Raw genomic sequence first — 17,734 nt, 5'->3', positions numbered from 1 at the left:
GCTGGCCGAAGAGGTTTATCAAACACTCTCTGTCAGCATTGAGAAAGACTTTAAAAATGATCTGCACGAACTCTTATCTCAGTTGTACCAACATGTAGGCCATAATCATGATAGTCGTAATAAAGTGTCATGACTATACCATAAGCGCTTCAAAGCTCATCCTTGTACACCTCCTCACTCCCCTCCTGCATCTCTTCATCCTCATCGCCCTGTTCAACCTCATGTTCCTTCTCCTTGCCCATCCCCGCACTATCGCCATCTTTGTTCTTCGTTGACTTCTTCTTCGTCTTCTCAGTATCCTGATCTTCGGTATCGATGATACCTCTAAACTCCCTGCCCCTTGGTGTGTCCACAAGGTCCAGCTTCCATCCCTTTTTGCCAGCCAGCTTCCTCAGATTGGCTTTCAAGGTCTCGACATCCTTGGGATCGGCAATGTTGAGCTTCTTCATCTCCTCCTTGGACATCTGCTTGCCGTCGCTACTCGCTACGGTGCCGATAAATGTCTCCTTGCCTCCGCCGACAACGACGGATTTCTCAATCACCTTGCCTTCGCTTCCCACAAACGACTTTGCGCCGACTTCAATGCCGCCAATGACAATGCGCTTGGTAGAGCCCTCGAGGCCGTCGGCGAGATCGCGGAGCGGGTTCGTGTTGGCGTCGTCGGCAGCGTTGTGGGCAGCGATGAGACGTTCGGCCGCGGCCAGCTTGGCGGATAGTTGTGCTTCTGTCCATGCGTCCACTTCAGACTCTGGAATGACGGGTTCACAGGTTATAGGATGTGCGAGGTTCTCTTGTGGTGGGGTGAAGGCAACGTCGTGGCAGAGGCGGGGCGTGTCGACAATCATGAGGTAGGAGCAGGTGCTTGTTTCTTTGATCATGGCGATTCGGTCGGCAGATTGTGGGTTGCAGTGGAACTGGAGGAGATGTTAGCATTGTGGTAAGAAACAATGGAGCTGCCGGGACATACCTGTACATCGATCTTGCGCGGCTTGCCCGTCAAGTCGCACTCAGTACCATCGGACAGCCGCTGCACCATATATCTGCTGGACCCCTTGGTCTCTAGTCTCGATATCTCCAGGCCCTTCTCGTCATCGTCGGTCGTTTTGTCTTCGTCATCAAAAGCCTCCTTGCTGCCCTCTTCGTTGCCTAGTGTCTTGCGAGCATCCGCTTTCTTGGTCTTCTCCTCCTTCGGGTACCTTCCCAACACGAAGCTGTGTACGCTTGTGTCCTCCACAGGTGGGTAATGTGGAACACCTCGACTTTGTGGCAGCTGGTGGAACTGCTTGACTTCGTCCTTGTAGCAGAAGCTGTAGCTCCACCAACCGCTCACATAGTAGATGCAGTTACCCTTCATGCCTTCGAGTAGCTCCCACCCGCGGTCTGCTGCGCGTATGAGCTCCTTCTCTTCCTCGGCTTTGGCTTCCTCGGCCGATGTTGTGTCATTCTGCGGCACCTCTTCTGGTATTATGGGTATGCTGCATAGGTAGCGCTGTCCGTGCAGCACGACTGCTTCGTATGTCTGTTCGAGCGCATCGTCTACGGGTGGTATATTCGCGGCCGGCTTATCGCGCTTCGAGAGTTCCTGCGTCTCTTGTGAACCGGGTGTAGCAGAGCTCGAGCTGGGTGATCCGTGGGAGAGGAGCAGCGTCGCATCGTTCTCCGTAACGAAAGTGTCTGGCCACAAAACCTCATACTGGGTGTGCTGTTAGCAGATGACGCTGTTGTTGAGTCGCGTGGCGCGTCATACCTGTGGGAAAGCGAGCAGATCGTCGAACACGCTGAACGCATGCTGGTTCGCCAGCGCAATGCGCAAAACCGCCGGAAGTGCCCAAATGCCCCTCATTACGATAAGAGGCCCTAGGATTTGGGAAAGGAACAGAATAAAGGCATGCGCCGTGAAGCTGGTCGCGGAGTTCTTGGTTGCGGCCAGATGTCACTTCCGCGGGGCTAAGCTGCATTCGGTAAAACCTATGAGAGATACATGAGGGCCCTTTCCCTATCGAACCATCGCACACCACAGCCGCTTCTCTTTCGCATTCAAGCAAGGTCTACTCTACAAGGGTAAGTTTTCAATTCCTGGTATCAACAATGGCAAGAGCATATTAGGCTCGATATGATGTCATCCGTTCGACCCCCCAGATGAAGGCGACCTGCGCGGTCTCTGCTAAGTTCGAAAACATATTCATTTGTTCTTGGCGAACACGAGGTGTCTCCGGTTCGACGCGGGGTAGTATGTGGCAGTGTTCCTGACCGGTCAGCTTGCTGCCACGCCCTCTAGCCACGAGCGTTGCGCATATGAAATCATGCTTAGCTTAGATTGTTCCTTCCTTCATCATTGCAATCATCAAATCGTCCCATGCGAGCATGTTCCTCTCTCCCGACAGCGCGCGCAAGGAAAATGGTGCGATATATCCCGGCCTTCCACTTCAGGGTAATCACATTCGAGTCGTGCGACTGTTGCCTGGCAGATGGACTGAACCGATCCGCTGCGAACTGTGGAATGTCAATATCGAAGTCGCGAAGTATCGGGCATTGTCTTATGTATGGGGCTCGCGACACATGACACGACTGATTCGACTTGATGGTCGACGCTACCCTGTCACGGTGAATCTTGAGGGTGCACTGAAGCATTTGCGGGAAGCGTACAAAGACGGGCTCGACCTCTGGGTCGATGCGTTGTATGTATGATACTCGAACACCTGACGTGTATATCTGACTTCTCGGCGTTCAGATGCATCAACCAGAAGGATGGCGAGGAAAGAACTCATCAAGTCCAGTTGATGGGTCTCATCTATAAAAAGTGTGAGGAATGCATAGTCTATCTTGGAGACAGCCTGGACAATGCCAGTCCCTCTTTGATTGAAACACCAGAGATCCGACACTTTGAATATAGGATTCCCGCACCGTCTGGCAAGAGGAACTCTAGCGGCAGACTAGGCGTCTATGAGATCTTTCAATTCTTCCATGACCTTTCTTCCGATAAACATCTTGATACACAACCGATCTTCGATAATGACGCAGGGTCATCGAAGACAGGTTCACATCACGATCAACCCCAATCTCGATCACAGCTGTTCGAAACCTTGAGGAGGTTCACGCATGCGCCGTTCACACCCTGGTGGACTCGTATCTGGGTTATACAAGAAGTGACAACACCTCCTCGCGTCGTTGTTGTATACGGTACGATATCTGCATCCTGGGACATATTTGCCAAAGGCGCAGCCTATTATACTCGTCATAGCGCCACTTGCTGCAAGAAAATTGTCCAGGGCCTGCCGTCGGATCAGCAAAAGGTCGTCGCTGACAGCTGCAAGAAGATCATAGGGATCGAGAGTCTTCGACAAACCACACACTCTTCGTCCATCACCCATACTAACCGAGTATCGCTTGGACTGTTGAGTTTATTGACGCACTTTCGCGACCGCAAAGCGTCTGATCCGAGAGACAAAGTGTACGCTCTCCTTAGTATGGCTTGGACTCCACCAGGGAGGACACCATTGACACCAGACTATTCGCTAAGCGAGAAAAGTGTCTTTTGTAAAGCCGCGCTAGAGTCTATCTATACGACGGAATCACTCTCGATGTTCAGCACAGAGCTGAGGCGTAAGTTCAGAAACGATCTGCCTTCATGGGTTCCAGATTGGGGAGCGCCAGGAGGGCACACGTATGCTGCACGTACACAAGCTATCCTTCTATACAACGCCAATCGAGAGAAGGCTACACCCTTGACAGTCAGGTCAATCACAGAGTCTGCCCTGAGACTACGGGCTGCGAGGATAACGACTGTGGGAGTACTGGGAGAGACCATGCTGGGGGACGATGCGGCTTATACCCGGCAGACACTCCTTCAATGGTTGTCCATGTGGAATACAGCGTCGTTAGCCGAGGGTAGATTGCCGGCCAAAACGCCAGTAGATGAGCTCTTTGTGAAACTCATATGCGCAGGTGTAATACACCCCACCCATGCTCAGCTATCACATGGTGTACGCACCGTACAAGCTTACGACGCAAGCACTTTCGAGAGTTGGGCGGCATATTCAAGAATGTCGCCGCATGGAAAAGCAGACGACACAGACGTTGTCGATGACACATTCACGTCTACGCAACTGTGGAGGCAATTTTTGAGGTTGTGGCCAAATTACCCGGTTCCACACGTGCTCGACCCGTCATTTGCCCGAGATGAGTACTTCCCTACTGGCCTTGACAACTTCATGGATGGTTTCCTTCTAGTTGCTCTATTCCGAAAACGTCTCGGCCATTCTGACATCAGAAGGGATCACCATTTCGTGGGAATTCGGCCACGACCATTTGCTCCATGGAAGGATCTTTTTATTGAAGCCCAGCAGGTACTTCGAAACACATTCGGTCCCGATATTGATCTGAACGTTGATGCGAGAAGGTGTTTCCTTCCAGATATTGACAATTCGATAAGCATAGCAACGCTCTCGCGGCGCCTCATTATTGGCGAGAACTCCTTGAGGTCGAGCCCTGTGACTGGCAAACATTTTTGTGGATTAGGCCCGGCGATGACGACCGAAGGTGACGAAGTATTCCTTTTGACAGGTGGAAAGACACCATTTGTCTTGCGTCGGCGTGATGATGCAGATGACACGATTCCAGGACCAAAATACGAGATCATCGGTGATTGTTACGTGCAAGGGTGGATGGATGGCGAGGGAGAAGGCCTTGGGTCAGATCATTGGGAAGACATAACGCTCGTGTGATAGCTTAAGCAACGCTACGTGTTTCGCAATAGAAGATTTTTGTTAACATAAACCTTGTAAAAGCAAAATCTCTGGAAAGCAGTCGGGGTCTCTCAGTTGCAGTCGCACGTAAAGATCCGACGTGCGGCATGAGATTAAGAATTCGTCGCGACCTGGTGAGTGTCTGGAAATGTGTCCACGAACAACAAGATGTCAAAACATAGTAACGATGCATGCAAGCAATAGCCACTGTTCCCCTGTCAGATTATGGGCCCACTTAGTAAGGGTCGACCCAAGGATGACGTTGCTGACGACGCGTAAAAACACGAAATCGCGTAAGCACGTGATCTTGAGGCTGCCGCCTCACAGCATCTCAACAGCACCCGTGTAAAGACTTCCAATCATTTCAGAAGCAGTCTCATCTATACAGATGATACTTCAGAGCTTCTTCTCGTGTAGTGCAGCGTCGCAAACGTCACGGAGGTATTGCATCTATCCCTTGAACGGAGTGCTGCCTTGGATGCACGAGGGAGGAGGTGCCGTCAGGGCCCACTTGGAGGCGTCCAGCCAATAGCGGGGTGAGCGCGGGCCACCCAAAGTCTCACAACTCGCGTCGCCTCGAGGGTCTGCTTCCTTTCACTTCCGACGTTCGTGTTCGGTGTCTGCGTGGTTCTGCTAGCAAGGTCTGTCTTCGCCCCAATTGCAATCGCGTAGCCGTGGTGTATCTGGACGTCTTCATGCTGACAGATTGCCGTAGAGCCTGTTTCTAGGGCAACCCTTCGCATCGTCTCATCCTCCATACCCGTACGCGCATGCCATCAAGGCAAACATCCGCCTCACCGCGCTCACTACATCTACATCCCGCGCTTTCCGCGACAGCGTCGCTGTAATATATACCGCATTACCGTTCGAGCCGACTCGCTTTTGCCATCGTTCCATCCCATACAAGTTGAAAGGTGTCGGAGACTGAGGCCTGGAAAAAGAAAGCACAGGGGCCACACAAGTAAAGAAGCGCTGTTTATCAAGCCCGTTTCTAGCAACGTCTGTTTCAGGCAGGACAACGAAGGACTGGTCCCACCCAGTTGCACTCTCAAGAAACGTTCAACCGCGAGTCGCAGCTGCTCGTACTGTTGAAGAGACATCGACACGTCCCATTAAGTTGGAGTACGTAGCAGAGATTCTGAGTCGAGCTCATTCCAGAGTACCTGTTACCTGTGCCGAGGTCCAACCAGAACGCTCTCAACGCGACCATTTCCATCCATTAAACGCACGGCCCAACAGCGTACCTACGTTACCTAGGTATCGCTCACTCTACTAGAAGCGCAACTACCACCAGCTCGCGCTAGACCGATATCGCACGTACAAAGAATCCCCGCAATTGCCGCGTATAAAACCACGAGACCTGCCTACCAGTCACTCGCTCGATATCCTCAGTCGCCTCCCTCTCAACTCCTACGGGCGCGCCGTTCGTCTGGTCCTGGGTCACTCCCAACAAAGCGCCGCACGATAAGCTTCGGAACGTTAGTCTGCTACCCATCATGGAGGCCGACCCGTCTCAGCAGACACAGCCTGCAACTCAGCAGGTCCTGGATCCACGTCGACTAGGCAGGAACAACTCGGGTCTCAATGACGGTGATATTGCCGATGTCTTGGTCATTCTCCACCCAGCTACTCCTACAGCCATTCGGATTGTCGAGCAGACAGCGCAAGATCGACCCGAGCATGTGCTCTTCCGCAATTCACTCGATTCCATGAGTAGTTCCATCACCGACGTTGAGGAGCAGGAGACATTCATCATCAACGCTCCGGAGGGACGACAAGGTACCAGCTCGCGGGCTGGTGCAGATCTGGCTCTACGCATGTCATCCGCAAAGAGGTTGAAGTTCAAGCCGCTCGGATTTATATTTGGACGCAATCACCAGAGCGCCGATGTTATCTTTGGCCAGGACTCCGGCAAGAGGATAAGCAACCAACACTTCCGTATATATCTGAATGCAGATGGTCTTCTCATGCTCGATGACATGTCCACCAATGGCACCATAGTCGACGACGCGCTCCTGAAGTGCAAGGATCCACGCTTTAGTAAGATGCGGATGCTGAGCTCGGGATCGATCATCTGTATCCAGAACTCCAACGATGCAGAGATGATCAAATTCATCGTCCGGGTACCGTCTAGAGTCAATTACATGGACCGCTTCCGCGACAACCTGCGCAACTTCATCACGGAGTGCACTCCAGACGCTGGGGACGCACAGGGCAAGGTTATTCAGCGAATCACCAAGCAATATGGCGGCCCAGCGATGAAGTGGGATGGAGGTGATACCTATAACATCGTCGGTACGTGACGCTGCAATAACACAACCAATAGCTGCTAACTCTTCCCAGGGCAGATCGGTAAGGGCGCCTTTGCGACCGTTTATCAACTCGCTGAAAAGATGACTGGAAAACTTCTTGCAGCTAAAGAGCTGGAAAAGCGCCGATTCATGAAAAACGGAATGCTAGACAAAAAGATCGACAACGAGATGAAAATTATGCAAGACCTGCGCCACCCAAACATCGTCCAGTTCACAGAGTATCACGACCAGGGCGATTATCTCTACATCATCATGGAGTTCGTGCGGCAAGGAGATCTACAAGGCTATCTTAACAATCATGGCTCCATGGAGGAGGATGTTGCGAGGTCAATGGCTCAGCAGATCCTAAGCGCGCTTAGTTATCTGCACCGAGCCAAGATCACACATCGCGACATCAAGCCCGACAACATTCTCATCTCCGATCTGGATCCCTTCACGGTCAAGCTGTCCGATTTCGGACTTTCAAAAGTTGTCAAGCACGAAGAGACCTTCCTCAAGACTTTCTGCGGAACTCTGTTGTACTGCGCCCCAGAAGTGTTCCCCGACTTCAACGGTCAATCAAAGGGAACCAAACGTCGACGTGGTGCCAAGACGTACCACTCGTATAGCTCCTCTGTGGACATATGGTCCTTTGGTGGTGTCCTATGGTATGCGCTATGCGGCGAACCTCCGTTCAGGGGTATCGCTGATGCTACCGGCGAAGCCATGTTCAACAATATCATGAAAACGCCCCTCGACCCGACACCGCTACGCAAGGCTGGTGTGTCCCCTGCTTGTATCGATCTTCTTACTGGTATGCTGCGAACCGACCCTGCAGAGCGTCCAACCGATCGCGACTGTCTCAACCATCCTTGGCTTAAGGATGGCGCGGAACTTCTCGCCGACCCGACTCTTCAGTCCATTGCGGAAGAAGACGAGCCTGAGGAGGCCGAGCAGCAGCTGTCCCAGCTCAGTCTCCAGGGGGAGGAGATCCCGGAGTCAGATGAAGACGGAGGCATTCTGTCCGATGAAGAGCTCATGGGCTTTGTCAACGAGCGTCAGCCAAAGCGAGTTCGCGCCGATCCCCTGTACCCGCGCAACCAGGTACGTGATCGTGGCGACTCAAGCGTTGAGCCGTCATTTACTTCCTCACACCTTGTAAACGAGGAGAGCTTTCAAATGGCCCCAACACCTAGGCAACCTCGTCTGTTCGGTGAAATTGGCCAGTCAGCTTTGCAGAGTTCCGGTGTCTTGAGCGCTCATGCCCATGACGCCCTGTCGCAAGATGAGTCTGTCCGCCTTGCCCAAAATGATGGAGCAGGCGAAACGAGTTACACCGCTGGTCAGTCGGAGTTTCAGGGTCCTTTCACTGCGCCCGCCCAACTAGAGCGCGGCTTTTCCTCGCCTAGCCTTCTTGGTACCGAGTCTTTGGTACGAGATCTCAACATGACCTCGCCGCACTCACCCGTATCCAGGACACAGAGCCCGGTCATGCCTGCGACCCCCAGGACCCCGGAGGTTGTTCAACACAATTCTTTGGAACAGTCGTCCAAGGACTTCAGTCAGATTAGTGAGCCAACTCCGAGAGCACGACCTATCAATCGCCAGATAAATCTTCCTTTGACTGCTTCCTATTATTACGATCCGATGGACCCGAACACGCATAATCTGGAGTACGCTTCCAGAGTGAGTGGGTTTGACTTCGTGTCTAATGGCCGCAATTCAAACACCGAAACATCTGCATATCCGGACACAACAGCAGCTTCGGACGCAAGTGCGCAGTCGACAAGATCAAGCATTGCGAGAGCACCATCTCCGGCGGCAGCAATCCCTTCTGTTCCAGCGGAGCTTGATATCCGTCCACCACCCCGGCGACTGGGCAAGCTCATCGCAACCCCCGACTCCTTCGCACCCAACCTTACTCTCAACATCGATCAGAGTAAGACTTCTTGGGGCCGCTTGAGCAATAATACGATTGTGTACGAACACAAATCAGATACTCGCGTTCCTAAAACAGCTTTCATAGTGTTTTTCTACTCGTCAGGTGGCCAGACCCAAGAGACAGTGGATGACCTGTCACAACAGGGCAAAGATTGGACCAGCTTGGAGAATTTGAACGTTGGTATCTGGACTTGCGCCACACATGGTATCTCCATAAACGGCAAACACTTGAAGCAAAAGGACGACAAGGGGCGTGTAATCTACGGACATTTACACACTGGTGACATCATACAGGTGTACCACGATGTCCGCGGAATCGAGTGCCTAAAATTCCGCTGCGAGTTTTATCTTGGAGCTGGCAAGGAGCCACGACCGGCGGGCGACAGCTTCAGCACCATGATTGGCAGCCGGCTGTCACAGTAAACATGTCTTCGTCGAAGCATCATACGTCAGCGTCTATACAACACAGCAGCAATTTCTCATTTTCTGGCCATTTCCATTCTATTCGGGTTAGCGGGCGTCGTTGGCTTCTGTACTACTACGACTATTCCTACACATTCTCTTTGTAATGGCATCACCTCGGTGTTGGGGCTCCAAGATCGAGCAAAATCGTCTTTTTGGAGTGAAAGCATACTGTTTGGGTGGTACATGGTCGATACAAAGCGTATCATTTCGCATCTGGCAGGGAAATTGTGGATTGGACTGAGGGTGAGAGCATAGATAAACTGTGTATAATGAAATGCCTAGAAAGGCAAGAACATTAAGTAAAGAAGATTACGAGTGAAGCAACTGCCAACATAGCAGATTTAACTTCCATCTTGCACTGCACTTCTCGATGAATGTATGGTGGGGGTCATGATGCTTTAAAAAAACTCGGTCAAGCTTGCTCTCCGCGTTGCGTTGGTGATTCAGACGAAGCTTTTGCACGACACAGCTCTCCGTGACTTCACAGCACGTGGAGAACAATCCCCAGCTAATCATGAACTTAGGCCAGAAGCTGGTGTTTCATGGACAACAGATGGTATTTGCAAAGCTCATTTCTTCTAAACAAATTGGCTATGGACCTTCACTCTCTGGCGAGCCCTTGTCCTCCTCACTCTAGCAATACCACCGACTATTCCAATCAAGGCCGCAGCAACACTTGCTATTGCCCATGGGCGGTCAACAAACCACAACACCACAGCGACATCCGAGCCATGCCATGAACCGCCGGGTTTATGGCCGAAGAAGGTGTACTCTTCCGAGTAGAAGATTCGCGGTAGAACGAGGAAGGAGGTGGGGTCTGTGCAGGATAGGTTAGCTACTGAGACTCTTCTCGCTCGTAAGACAGAATGAGCTGGCTTACCAAGATCATTCCGTGCCTTCCACTGTTTACACTGCCCATCAGGACACTCCTCGAACCATTCCTGTAAGATTGTGCTCGTAAATTGCGGTCCAGTTGTCCAGAAGATTGTGAGGTACGGGAAAAGTAGATTCCAGTTATGTGTGACAAGGCCTTCTGTCATCTTCTTCACGACCGCGTGCTTCGCCGCTGATGCCATCAAGTCGTTGTTGACGCCCAGTGGCGATGCTTCTGGGAACCAGGCTGGGAAGTCCAACAAGGGGTCTAGTGAGCGTCGGCACGCGACGTCTAGGTCCATGTAGACGCCACCGAAGTGGTAGAGGGCGAAGTACTTCAAGGCGTCGACCTTTTGGATCTGAGCAAGGGTGGGCAAAGTCAGCATATGTTCCAGTCGCAGCTTATACATGGAGAGTACTGACAGGATATCTGTAACCATCGTATGTCGGTAGAAACCAAGCGTACTCGTTGGACAGGAACTCGCGAGCGCTCGTTGCATTCCACATGCGGATTTCGTAACTGGGGTTGTGCTCGCGACAGAGTTTTGGCGACCCAAATCCAATAGATGGGCCTCCGCTAGAGCCTTCATGGTTTGGATATATCCTCTCAAACCATATGTAGTGTATCGTGCGCGGGATCTTCGATCCGGTGTAGGTAGAGACATAGTCGGACTCCAGAGGTTGCTCGTTGCGCGCTACGGAATCGTTCAGAGCCTTAGCGTAAGACTCAGGGAAGTCATCGAAGGTGATCTTGCGGCGCTCGATGTAGGCTTGGAAGGCATGTTGGCGCCTGAAGATACTGAAGATCTTCAACAACGCGGCGGCGATGGCGATTCGGATGAGAATCTGGCGGAGGAACATCTTGTTCATGCTGTCGAAATGCTAGCTTCACTGAGCAGGAACAAAGTCCTTATGCATGAGAGATAGGTCGACCTTCCACCCTCTGCTTTGAGTAAGCGCCCCTGTGTCAAAGTTACTCTGAGCACCGAGTAGTCCTAGAGACACCGCCCCAACGCTAGTCTCGCACATACTATAGCACCGAATCATCTTGACAAATGCGCCCTATAGCTGACAGGGTCATTGTAAGATGAAGTGTTGATCTCAGAGATACGAGTTTCAGGAGAAGGGTCGTGGGTAGCATGCAGAAGTTGCACATCCTGGACCCATACTGCGGTGAGTGATAGGCCGAGGGCCACACAAATCTGTTGTCAGTGCCCAATAATCCACCGAGCATGAACAGAGAGAGGCGGAACGTGCTGCCACGGCCGTACCTAGAGCGCAAACTCCTCATGCTGATTTCCATCTCCGATCTCAGTGACAACGTGCACTTTTGTGACAACCTGTTCACTCGTGGAACGACTGTAGTACTAAGGCTTGCCTTCGCATATCCTAAGTTCCTTTAGCACTCAATATCCGCGTAGAGAGGCATGATTTGATTCGCTTTGCGGCACTTGCCAGCGTCGGACCGAGCGACTAATGTGACCAAGCTTTACAAGCTCCGGGTATGGTTCTCATGTTGACTTCAAGCATTTTGAGTACGGAAAGCGGCGTTTTGAAACGTAGAGCGGAGCTAGGCCACACAGCCACTGTGGGCGAGCTGCCTGTATAGTCCAACCTAGTGGGCTAGCGCCCTTCGAGCGGAGAGGTTTCTACCGTTGTGACAGCACGGATAGGCCAGTTATGCTGAGATCCCGCCAATTGGGACTCGACCATTGTCCAATGACCGACCAGATGCACCCCAGGTTTCCTTCCAACTGGATGCAGTGGCTTGCCGTTATCCGGTAATAGCAGAACTGGCAACGGAAAAGCCCTTTTTCGCTGTCCACCGCTATACCCGCGATCGATTTGCTAGAAGCTATTAGTTTACATCACTCTTGATGTTTTCCAAGTGATTGTCGGCATTTAAGTGACACAGCACTTCGCAATGCTGAAATTGCGCGACAAATCAAAGCATGTGAGGACCACGTAAAAGCAGCGCTGTCTTTGCGTGTCTCAATGCAACCTCTATACAACTTGGGATCGTGATTCTCGGTTGGGTATTCTAGGGAACTGTCGACAAGTTGGAAAAAACGTCGCTTAATGATGAAACCTGCTTCTACGAAACGGCAGGTCCTAGTCTAGATCCAGGGTAAACCTAGTGTTTATGCGCGTCGAGGGGTTCCCGTGCAATGTTTGCAAGCTCTTTAGGGAAGTGAAAGAAGACGACTTGCTGCGCCACAGCTGTTCCAGGATGAGAACTGGGGAAAGCTTAGTCGGATGGAAATTACTGCTAAATGTGTGTCGCACGTGCCAGTTTCGAAAGCGTAATATATATCCAATAGCGGAGGTGACCGATGTCGTCTATTCGTTCTTGACGAGAATGGAAACCTGCATATTCATTTAGCGGATCAGCGCACTTGTGGCCATGCACTCATTGCAACGGGGCTTCTTATTCAGGAAATCGATTCGGCTCGCTTTCTACGCTTGACGAGGTTGGTATGACTCGCACCTGATGCGCGATGTGATAAGCTGTGTGCAGAGCGGATGCGCAACCGGCGAGTTCTGACGCGGCCCCGTGTTCGCCAGTTTCGAAGGACCTTAGGTTACTAATCAAACAAGCTCAACTAATGCGTGGAGTAAGAAACACCAAGATCTCGCTGATGTCAAGGCATTGTACGATACAGGGGTTCTGCGTTGTACGTTACAGGGAGTTTCCGTCGCGGGTCATTCCTTCATTAGATGTGCCAGGGAAGACGTCGCTGCACATTCCGGGAAAGGGTTTCCTGTCGCTAGATCGATGGCCGGCGTAGTTTAGCTGGTGCAGCAACTTCAGCTGAGGGGACCGGAGTTCAACTCTAAGTGTTGGCGATCGGATCGTCGCGAGACGAGCGGGAACGCACAAGAGATGGGCCCAGGAAGTTGGTGCAACATCGGTGGCCTAATGCGTGGCGTCCTGCACGGGGCCAAGGCAGACCCCGTAGTGGATCCCAAGACCGGGATGGCTTATGTAATCTTCGTCTGTGGATGCCGATGTCCCCTAAAGCGGCGCTCGGCACTGTCACGGCAAACTCCGAGGTTGTTCGCAGGCATGGTCTCATCACAACCTTAACATCGGAATTGGCTACGTTCACTCGGACGGCCACTAAGCTGCGCGGGGGGTGATGGTGCGTAAAGTACACATGTAGTTTCAACTTTGTTGTCAGCTATCCTGTAGGTGCTGGCCACCCACGTGTAGCAGCAATGTGGTTTGCGCTTTCCACCTTCCCCAGTCCTAGTACACGTAAATGAAGTCTTCGTTTTTCATGTCCGTCAGGTCAGAAAAGCCGTTATCGTGCTCCTGTCTCTGATCTTGCGCCTCCATCTCCACACCCTTTTGTGTCATTTCTTTCTTCTTCAGCATACTTTCGTCAACCCTGACTGCGCTCTTGCCCAATTCTTCTCTGCGCTTCGCGTGCCTCTTGTTCAACAGTGCTAGGTAGACGGGAATCAAGAGCGCGATGATAGCTACGAGTGCGAACATGACCAAGTTGGCGATCAGGCCAGGCCGGTAAAGAGGCGCGTCGTCAACCGAATATAGCAGCGGGCCGATAACGTTGCCTATTGTACGCAGTTAGTGTCGTCTCCCATCAGGCCGTGAACGGATATTACTTACCGGTACACATCCCAATGAACACCATAGCCGACGTGCACTTCTTCTTCGTGTCACCGGCGGTGTTTTGAACATGCCAAGTGTATATCAAAGGTGTAATAGCGGCGAGGCATGATACAAGGTAGTAGCCAAAGAGTAAAACGCCTTTGTGCTGGCGCGGCACGGTCAACATCATTATCGTGCCGATTATGGGAAGGATGGCAACGAGGGCGATGGCAAGACCTTTGCGGCTCCAGCGCGTTGCACCCCAGGAAGAACCCAGGATGCAGACAATCTGAATGACACCGAAGGGTATGTTGAACAGGATAGATTGGAAGTTGGTGTAGCCGAAGTCGCGGATGATGAGGTTGCCAAAGGTGGAAATACCGCCACTTGCTATGCTATGCACGGAACGAACATCAGTAACAAGATTGAGATAAAGAGGTCCATTACTCACGATATCGCGATGATGGCAATGAACCAACACCAGGTCTTGAGGTCAATCAAAGTCTCCCAGACCTGATCCCACTTCCATTCTCCTGACTGGATGCCCATTTGGTTAGCCCGCAGACGCTCGACTGCGATGAACCTTTCTCGCTCGGTCAAGTATCTGGCTTTCATCGGGCTATCCGGCATTAGGACGAGGACGACAAATGCATACACCACAGTCAGTAGACCGCAGAACATGAAGATGACCTGGTACTTGTGTAGCGACTCGCTGTTGATGTGTCCGAGGCCGTAGGTGAATAATGAGCCAACAATGAAGGTGACTCCATTCATAGCGTTCCAGTATCCAGTCCGAAGGGTCTGTTCGGACCGGCGCCACCACATCGTTGTAGTTGCGACACAAGCCGGTGCGATCATGGCCTACAAGAACGAAGATACGAAGTTAGCATGCGATCCACATGCATTCCGTACAGCCGCAACTTACCTCGAAAGATCCCAATACGAACCGCAGACCAAGAAGGCTTTTGAAATCGGTACAGGCGGCCATGATAGCTAGACTGCTACCCCAGAGGAAGATGGCTGTGCCGATAACTTTTCCCGTCGGCAATTTGACCAGAAGGAAGGCTGCGAGAGGCTGCATGACTAGCTGGGCCAAGTATAAAATAGAGCCGAGCCATGAGTATTGACGTCCTACTAGTTTGGCGTCGGCTTGCAGACCGAAGATGGAGACGTAAGACAGGGAGGATTTGTCGAGCTGCTGGAAGAAGTAGGCTCCTCTATTCGTAGACACAAAAAGTCAGTCCATGTTTCATTCGCAGCTGATCAAAAACCACTTACAGCAGAAGAGGGAGGACGCGATAGTCTACGCGCTTGAGAACAGCGCGCTCTTCTTCATATGAGAATGATGCATCATCAACATGAGCGTTGGCCAGAAACTTGGCCGCCGCATCTGCCTTCTCGACTTTCTGTGCAGGCGTAGGATTAGAGTGCTCGATATGTGTTATGGCATCTTCTTTGTGGGCTCCAGAATGCATGGTCGCCATGCTGCCGCAGAACGAAGACTGTAAGACGCTTGGTTGCTCTCCGAATGACTTACCAAGTGACCGGCTCGTCTACTTATCAGACAAAAGCCCATGCTCGGATACCAGAGACCGACTGGTTGCGTCTCCCAATCCCGGTCGCATCCAGGTATCGATTGAGCGACGCCCTGGATGGCCATGTGCATTTCGAGCTTCCTGCTTGTGCTAGAAGCCCCTCATAGCTCTGTTGTTCCACGTATCAGGACTTGCGATTCCCTCTTCACTCGCAAAGATACCGGGTTTCCATGAGCTTTAGGCAAGGAGTGAGCTTCCCCGCAGAGCTCACGCGGTAAACTCTATTCCTGGCCATGATCGTCTCTGCTTCACTTTCCCCACGGGGGTGGATGCTGTGGGGCCTCTCTTCTAAACATTGGTTCACCGGTCGGCTATAGTGACGGGAGAATGCAAGATCGACGTCGTAACATGATGTGGTTCAGCGTTCGGGATTGACTGTACCGAATATCGAGGGGTGTGACCGGGGTAGCGATACACCGATGCATCATCATAGAATATTTCCAAAGCTGTTAAGAAACGGCTAGAGAGCGAAGCCTTTGATCGTCTTATTTCTGATTCAACTTCTACTCTTGTATTATTTGTTAGCGAATATGGCTGGGGAAAACAAGCAAAAGAGATATGCGCTGATTGGCACAGGCGGCCGTTCGTCCTTCTTCTACACCGCGATCGCAACAACCTACAAAGAAACCTCGGTTGTCGTAGCGCTATGCGATACGAACCAAACCCGACTTGACTTTGCGAATACACAGCTGGAGTCTCTTGGTCATGTCAAGGTTCCCACCTTCAAAGCGGCGGATTTCGATCGGATGATCCGGGAAACCAAGCCAGATGAAGTCATCGTAACAACAATCGATCGTACACACAACATCTATATCGTCCGCGCGTTAGAACTGGGCTGTAATGTCGTGACAGAGAAGCCTATGACCATCGATGCACCACGGTGTCGCGAGATTTTCAACGCAGTAGAACGAACGGGCAAGAAAGTGCGCGTTACGTTCAACTACCGCTATGCACCACACAACACCAAAGTGTGGGAGCTTCTCCGCTCTGGCGCGATCGGGAAAGTGACGAGCATACATTTCGAATGGATGCTCAACACGTCGCACGGCGCCGACTACTTCCGTCGCTGGCATCGCGACAAGCGCAACAGCGGGGGGCTGCTCGTCCATAAATCAACACATCATTTCGACCTCGTCAACTTCTGGCTAGCTTCGCGTCCGGAAACAGTGTACGCACAGGGCAACCTGAACTTCTACGGGCGAGAAAATGCCGAAAAGAGAGGTGTACAGGAGTTTTACACACGAGCTCATGGCAGCGAAGTGGCAAAGAGCGATCCATTTGCACTTCACCTTGAAAACAATGACAAGTTGAAGAAGATGTACCTCGATGCCGAGCATGAAGACGCATACTATCGCGATCAGAGCGTCTTCGGTGACGGAATAAGTATAGAAGACACAATGAACCTCCTAGTGCGATACGAGAATGGCGCGGTGCTGACCTATTCTCTGACCGCCTACGCACCCTGGGAAGGTTTCCGTGTCTCGTTCAACGGGACTGGCGGCCGTGTAGAGATGGAAGTAGTCGAGAACAGCTACGTGAACAGCGGGGGAGACCAGTCGCTCGAGGGATCACTTGAAACGCGATCAATCACACTCAGGAAGCTTTTCGAGAAGCCGCAAGATATCCAGATTCCGGATTCCGTCGGTGCGCATGGGGGAGGCGATGAGGTGTTGCTAGCTGACTTGTTTGGCGAGCAAGGTGCGGAAATCGATCAGGATATGAGAGCTGCAAGCCATGTCGACGGTGCACTCTCAATTTTGACGGGCATCTGCGGTAACAAGTCGATGGCTACAGGACAAGTTGTGAAAGTCAGTGATGTATTCGTAGTGTAGATGGAAGCTTCATGCCATGGCTTCGCGGCATGCGCAGGTATGCCGTACTGGCCGGCGTGTGATAAAGAGCTCTCAAAAGATACGCGCCAGCGCGCAGCAATATGCAGCGATATTCAGCGCCTCCGTCGCTCAACTGTTGGATGTAGTGAGCGAAAAAGTAAAGTGATTTTGCAGGAGTAAGCGTCATTGTGTGGCACCTGGGGGCGAACGCGACTGCCCGCGTCGCAATCGCGCTAACCTCGACGCGCCTCCCCACCACCTGCACGTGGTTCACGTTCACGCTGCCTTCACGATCATCGCGCTTGACGCCCTCGTAATCGTCCCCGGCCAGTTCCCAGATCTCAGAGTATCTCTGGAAATGTCACGATCAACACTAATT

At 51.9% G+C, this 17,734-nt stretch overlaps 5 protein-coding genes across 5 annotated transcripts; 2 read left to right on the top strand and 3 right to left on the bottom strand.

Annotated features, from left to right (window-relative positions):
• Window positions 1-149: 149 nt before the first annotated feature.
• Window positions 150-1,843, bottom strand: J4E87_002517 (uncharacterized protein; the record flags this gene model as incomplete). The annotated part of the gene is made up of 3 exons (XM_049374154.1): window positions 150-914; window positions 968-1,693; window positions 1,748-1,843. 3 exons carry the CDS (start codon window positions 1,841-1,843, stop codon window positions 150-152), a joined length of 1,587 nt encoding a protein of 528 aa, XP_049236294.1.
• Window positions 1,844-6,241: 4,398 nt separating this feature from the next.
• Window positions 6,242-9,400, top strand: J4E87_002516 (uncharacterized protein; the record flags this gene model as incomplete). The annotated part of the gene is made up of 2 exons (XM_049374153.1): window positions 6,242-7,040; window positions 7,089-9,400. The coding sequence occupies 2 exons, from the start codon at window positions 6,242-6,244 to the stop codon at window positions 9,398-9,400; spliced, it is 3,111 nt and encodes a 1,036-aa protein (XP_049236293.1).
• Window positions 9,401-10,033: 633 nt separating this feature from the next.
• J4E87_002515 (uncharacterized protein) lies at window positions 10,034-11,185 on the bottom strand (the record flags this gene model as incomplete). Its single annotated transcript, XM_049374152.1, is given in 4 exon segments — window positions 10,034-10,075; window positions 10,093-10,259; window positions 10,323-10,674; window positions 10,739-11,185. 4 exon segments carry the CDS (start codon window positions 11,183-11,185, stop codon window positions 10,034-10,036), a joined length of 1,008 nt encoding a protein of 335 aa, XP_049236292.1.
• Window positions 11,186-13,565: 2,380 nt separating this feature from the next.
• Window positions 13,566-15,504, bottom strand: J4E87_002514 (uncharacterized protein; the record flags this gene model as incomplete). Its single annotated transcript, XM_049374151.1, has 6 exons — window positions 13,566-13,891; window positions 13,947-14,323; window positions 14,380-14,789; window positions 14,854-15,145; window positions 15,207-15,430; window positions 15,466-15,504. The coding sequence occupies 6 exons, from the start codon at window positions 15,502-15,504 to the stop codon at window positions 13,566-13,568; spliced, it is 1,668 nt and encodes a 555-aa protein (XP_049236291.1).
• Window positions 15,505-16,053: 549 nt separating this feature from the next.
• J4E87_002513 (uncharacterized protein) lies at window positions 16,054-17,355 on the top strand (the record flags this gene model as incomplete). Its single annotated transcript, XM_049374150.1, has 1 exon — window positions 16,054-17,355. One exon carries the CDS (start codon window positions 16,054-16,056, stop codon window positions 17,353-17,355), a length of 1,302 nt encoding a protein of 433 aa, XP_049236290.1.
• Between the last annotated feature and the right edge of the window lie 379 nt (window positions 17,356-17,734).

Source organism: Alternaria ethzedia (genome assembly GCF_023757985.1).
Source record: "Alternaria ethzedia strain BMP 0044 chromosome Unknown scaffold_4, whole genome shotgun sequence".
Classification (NCBI taxonomy): domain Eukaryota; kingdom Fungi; phylum Ascomycota; class Dothideomycetes; order Pleosporales; family Pleosporaceae; genus Alternaria; species Alternaria ethzedia.
The sequence above is the reverse complement of the archived record's forward strand: the minus strand, read 5'-3'. Positions and strand labels throughout refer to the sequence as shown.